This window comes from Micropterus salmoides, unplaced genomic scaffold (assembly GCF_014851395.1).
Source record: "Micropterus salmoides isolate LMB-PRFRI ecotype aquatic unplaced genomic scaffold, ASM1485139v1 Ms_hic_scaffold_13, whole genome shotgun sequence".
Lineage (NCBI taxonomy): Eukaryota > Metazoa > Chordata > Actinopteri > Centrarchiformes > Centrarchidae > Micropterus > Micropterus salmoides.
Window position 1 is genome coordinate 13,271,590 of NW_024040374.1, and position 6,015 is coordinate 13,277,604.

Here is a 6,015-nt window from a genome sequence, read left to right on the forward strand (position 1 = left end):
GGAGGGTGGATGAGGAGGGAGGAACAGGAGGAGGGAAAAGGAGGAGGAGTATGGAGAGGAGGAGGAGGTGGAGAACAAGAATCTCTGGCCTGTCCCAGACCAAAGACAGGACGCTGGGGCAGAATAATTTGTTATTTGGTGTTGTACAGTACAGTAAGGAATAAAAAATGTGCAAATGTTTACATTTGTTATTTCTTTTGTTGTGTTCATCATGTAAAAAAGGTTTTCGAGGGGGAGAACCACAAGCAACATTACTAATAACCAGTTTTGTAGTATTGTTTGAATTTATCTCACCAGTGTGTAAGACTGTGTTGTAGTGTGTGTGTTTTTGAGGGCTTGTGTGCTATATGTCTGAGGGCAAACTTTGGTTTTTCAGCAAGATTGAATGGCTTTGAGTGGAAAGCTTCATTTTGACCTGAAAATAGGATTTTTGGGGAATTGGGTGAGAAGTTGTGGATTTGTGTTTAGATATTTCGAGAAAAAGAGGCAAAATTTCAAGAAATGTGTCTAAGCAATCGAGAAAAACTGTAATACCCATAAATAAACGTATGAACATTGAAAACACGCCAACAGGTAATACATGAGTTATTCAGATAATAAAATTCATAATTCATACAAGTAAAAACTTGAGAGTGAATGCAGAATGTTGCCTCTTCAACTGAACTCGTCCTAAATTCTGCATCATGGTAGCTTTTTGGCCTATATTTTCAATTGCATGACTTACAAACACAGAACAGAGATTTCTCACAGAGATTTAAAACTGTGGGTTTCAGGTTTAGTTTGTTTGATCTAACTACTGATGATTGAACATGTCAATTCTTGCTGGACTAAAATGTATTTGGAAAGCTGTTGTTGAAGGAACAAATGCAATCTACTGCGCTAAACTCCATCCGTCCAGATGGTGGCGGTAATGCGCCAGTGATTTGGGGGGAAGAACAAAAGAAGAAGATGGATCCCAGTAGTTTCTAGAACAAATGTTTCCGGTCGGCGGTATTTTGAGTGAAGACAGGTTAATTCGCGTGCTAAAAACTATTTAGTTTTGTACTTTTCCGGCTTTATCCTGGATAATTCAATGGCAGACCCAGGTATGTGGTAGATTTGGGTTCATATATATGTTTACATTGTCAAATATATGGCTGTAGTTTACACTGGAACATGTGATGGCAGTCAGAGTGACGGTGTGGTTTAACAAAGTCGTGCTACCATAAGGCTAACGTTAACTGTGAAAGGACCGTCAAACAACATTTTGACAATCGATGGTGCCTTTAAACGGTGTCTTCCACCAGACACGAGAAGTTTCACATCTTAAATAGACTGTATTGCACATATTTCGTCACGAATGTCTACATCTGTAGTGTTGTAAGTTAAGTTAATGTCGCTAACGCTACGCAGCAACTCATACGCAGCAACTCATACGCAGCAAGTTAACATAACTGAATGTTTAACGTTATGTGCCACAGAAAGAAATATAACTTACCTGACGTTTGTTAACATTAACCTACTCATAGAGGAAAGGTTTATTTTGTTGTCGGCTTCAGCAAAGAAGTATTTTAGCAAAACTCCAGACATGTTTTGTATGCTTTAATTTTAATTAAAGTAAACTCTAACACAAAGAATCAGTCACTTTAAATGCAGTTACATATCTAATTAATATTATTGTAATGATTTTGTTATTGGACATCCATGTGTGCACAAACAACCTAATTACTCATTCCAAAAGCCATTATCTCACAGGTCCCAATAAGGACAACATCAGAGCTGGGTGCAAGAAATGTGGATATCGTAAGTAAATCTTTGACCCACAACTTTCATAGCAAGTTCATTTTTTTGTGTTACTATTAGTCCCTTGGTAAAGGTGGGCTTGTTAGTCTGTTGTAAACTTCAGAGAGGAACAACTTATGCAGCTCTTACTATCAGACCAACTGTTTGTGGTAATAGTGAATAGAAAAATGAAGAAGTGGAGCAATAATTACAGTAGTACACAGATTCATATTCCCTCATAGCCACGGGAAGGGTTAGTTATAATTAAAAAAATAAAGTAAACATTAAAATTGTCCTGCCTTAGTTGTTCATCCATTCTCTCTTGGACATTCATTTTCCAGCGGGCCACTTGACCTTTGAGTGCCGAAACTTTGTCAGAGTTGACCCCCAGAAAGACATTGTTCTGGATGTAAGCAGCACCAGCAGTGAGGAGAGTGAAGAGGATGTTCCTGCAGTTCAGCGCATTGACAAGCTGGGGCGAAGTGGCCAGCATCGCAGAGGTAAAAAAAACTATGCTTCCCTCATCATACAAAAAGGGAGTAAGTAAGTAATTAAAATAGGAAAGAGATGTCCTTCTAAAATCGTCTTGGAAGAACTAATTTACAAATTCACTAAGCAGTTTTACATTCATGTGGCAATAAGATATTGTGAGAATAAGACAACTCTACGTCAGAAGTAATGTAATTTGATGCTAATACACACCACAAACACAAAAATGATTGCCTGCATTGGACTGTGATGCTTTGTACCGAAAGAGAGGTGGAAAGAATGTTGATGACTCTGGGTTTCTGTAGTTACTGCTGTTACATGATACAGTTTCTATTGTGCTCTTAATCCCTTTTTTTATTTTTATTTATTTATTTATTTTTTAACCTTTGGGCAGAACTAGATAACACAAGACTTTCATTTGGGAAAATATGAGAAAAGCCCAGATTAATTCTGCCACCTTTGGAACTCATCAGGTGGATTTTGTCGATTGCATATAGATGAGCCCACGAAGTTCAAGTTGATGAAGTCTCAATGTTGCTAACATTATACATTAGGGGTTTGATGAGGTTTAAAACATGATGGAGTTTCTCGTTAAGAGAAAGTGTCTCAAGAGACACATGCTGTTGACACCTTTCACAGGCTGTCATGCCACACATCAGTATTCCCACACAGTGAAAAACAAATATATAACTGATAACGAGGACTAAAACTAAGACAAAAACGTAGTAGTATGGATGTAGTCTCACTTCACGAATCATCTCCACCCAGCTGATGCAACATCGGCGTACACTGTGGTAGTAATCAAGTGAACCCACATCTCACGCTGAGAGTCGCAACCAGTGTGTGACCGAGTGGAAACATAACTGGTAGTTTTGCTTAATAAACATCTAAAAACTGAAGCACAAACTTGCTCTGTTTGGGACTGCAAGCTGTTTATAACTGAATTAAAATGAATGAATTTACCATTGAGGTGAAAAGGTGCCACATGCACACTTAAAGGTTATTTTCCCAAACAAAAGAGGAGGGAAGAAAGCCGCATGTGTTGGCTCAGCAGGGACGATATTGCATGACAAAAATTAATCTATATATATCAAATATATCTGTAAGCATTACAGAATGCCTGAGAGCCTTACTGCATTATATTCTGTTTTGTATATTTTTAATATTTAATTTTTTTTGAAAGTTTCCCTTTATGTAAATAAAAACATTTTCACCAATAATTGATGCAGAAATGGGTGCAAAAAATCACCCAGGAAATGCAGGAAATTAACTGTTTAATGCTCAAAATCTTCATATAATTCAGCGTTAAAGATTTCTTAAAGTCTTAAAATCTCGTCTTGGGAACCCAATATTGTCTCATTGTGTTACTTGCTGTTTTCAAATTACGAGCAGCTACTTTTCCAGTAAAAAGTGTCTTGATTGTTCTGTCTACAATCCTGCGCAGGTTCCCATGATGACGACGATGACAGAAAAAAGAGACACAAACAGAAGAAGAGCAGAGACAGAATGTCAAGAAAGAGGTAACTTTTATTTTCTTACCTTGGAATTTTTCTGTTCTTTTTTCCACACTGTCCTTGAAGATCATGTTTTGTTTTGTTTTTTTTAATACTATTCTTCTGACAACAGAAACAAAAAGATAAACATATACATAAATAAATATACAATGTATGTAAACATACTGTATCTATCGGACATGTACTGATAAGTCAGTGATTCTTTTACTGCATGAATACATGAATTTCTGTGCAGTTCTCTACTTTTTTTGAAATCAGATATTGGTTTGCTTACATCTTACAGGTTTGTGTCCTTTCAGTGATGTGTTTTTGCTGCTTTACTCCATAGGTCTGCATCGTCATCGAGTGATGAGAAGACCGGGAAGAAGAAAAAGAAACGCAGCAGGTCCTGCTCCTCGTCTGACGAAGAGAAGAGGAGGAAGAAAAAGAAACTGAAAAGCCACAAGAAGAAAAGCAAAAAGAACAAAAGGGAACAGGGGAAGAATCACAAGAAGAAAGAAAAAAAGAGGAAACACAAATCCTCATCTTCTTCTTCCAGCTCCAGTGAATCTTCAGACAGTGACTGAGACAACTGAACATATTTATTATTTGCAGACATTGTATAAATAAGAAACCTCATCTTGTCCACCAACAAGTGTCCATTACTGAGACATGGGTTTGAATGTTAATTTGTTCATTGCAGATAACAAATCTGTTTGCGGTTCTCTAAAGCATTTTGGAAAACATGTGCAAAGCCAGGGGAGATGTTCAGATATACCATTCCATTCTCCTTCCACTGTCATTTTACATTTGACACTGTTTGTTTTGTACAGAGGGATCTTAAGTGACACATGGTACATTCTCTTGACATACATATTTCTGAACATCACTGTATGGAAGTCCAATCAAGAAATATTTTATAAATTCAGGGGGAAGAGCCTTGATATTTTTGCTGTGAATGTTTTCAGGTGCTGTTTTTGTTTTCTTTGTATTTTATATACTTGGCTGCTTCAATGCTTTTGGGATTGTACCCAACATTCTTACATTTTAAAAGGTCAAATGTGTATACACATGATTTGACTCCCTGAAATTTTTGGTGGACTGGGAATAATTGCGGTTGGCGGTTACAATGACTAGAAATACTTGTGGTTGATGTATTGGCCAGTATTAATGAGGATAATAATATTAACAGTCAGCTCATTTCTTAATCAGTGCTGGCATTTCGGCAGAAGTTGAACTAATGTCTAATATCGGTAGACAAACTCGAGGTTTGGTCTTCTTTCATTATGTAATGTGCTTAAATGTTTATACTGTACTTTTTGCAGGGACGGCTTTAGGTACAATGAAACTCCTTGAAGTTCCTGGTAAGACACTGTTTCCTAGTAATGGGATTGTTGAAAAAATAATGGATTTGATTATGATTATTATGATTAACCACACACACCTTGTTGAAAACGAGAGTTAATTCCAAAGCATTTATGTGTTCATTTTGGGAACTGAGCCTCTGTATATACAGCTTTGTTTATTCCCTGTGCACAGTAACAAATTCTGGTCATCCCCTGACATGTTCTTTTTGTTGTAATAAAAATATTTGTATCAAACTACTGAAACTGTCTCAGTTTAGGTATTCAAATAATTCATAGTTACATCAATACAAAATGTGACATGGTAGTAACATAGTCATAAAACTTAACGTGCTCATGGGATGATGCTAGAGAGACCTGCTGACATCTTGCATGGTGACATAATTGTTATATCCTGAAGAGGGCAGCAAAGTACCTGGAATGGGCAAAAACATGTCTGAAATCTTACTAAGATGAAGGACAATAACATCAAAAATCTTTAAATGATGGATTACAACAAAATGTACAATGTAATGTGCCCAAGGCAAATAAACGCCACCTACTAGGCAGCACAATACATGTGTTCTGTATGTAACAAGTGTAACACGATCTGTAGGAACTCAAAAGTGTTGTGCATTTATCCAAAAGAAACTTTTCAGTATTATGGTCAAACAACATTAATAGTGTTAATCAATGGCACATGCCATGTATTTTATAGAAGAATATTATGTAAATTTCTAATATTTATCATTAATAGTCATGGTTTACAACTCCTGAGATCTGAGGTACAGTGACAAGCCGGTTCAGTTTCTTGTACAAACCATTAAAATGTTGCTGTTGTGTCTGTGTAGATCATGGGTTTGACACTGGACTACCAATCTGAGCAGGCTGTCAGCAGGTAAAATGGAAAATGGAAAAGCCTCCTTTTT

At 36.8% G+C, this 6,015-nt stretch overlaps 1 protein-coding gene across 1 annotated transcript; it reads left to right on the forward strand.

The window, feature by feature from the left end:
• Nucleotides 1-938: 938 nt before the first annotated feature.
• LOC119900568 (protein SREK1IP1-like) lies at nt 939-5,146 on the forward strand. The gene is made up of 5 exons (XM_038715645.1): nt 939-1,085; nt 1,735-1,782; nt 2,103-2,261; nt 3,695-3,770; nt 4,093-5,146. Exons 1-5 carry the CDS (start codon nt 1,073-1,075, stop codon nt 4,328-4,330), a joined length of 534 nt encoding a protein of 177 aa, XP_038571573.1. The 5' UTR covers nt 939-1,072; the 3' UTR covers nt 4,331-5,146.
• Nucleotides 5,147-6,015: the final 869 nt, after the last annotated feature.

Excerpts from the sequence above, each read along its gene's own strand:
- LOC119900568 (XM_038715645.1), top strand. Across the intron at positions 1,783-2,102 it reads GTGCAAGAAATGTGGATATC|CGGGCCACTTGACCTTTGAG; the intron begins GTAAGTAAATCT and ends TTCATTTTCCAG. Across the intron at positions 3,771-4,092 it reads GACAGAATGTCAAGAAAGAG|GTCTGCATCGTCATCGAGTG; the intron begins GTAACTTTTATT and ends TTTACTCCATAG.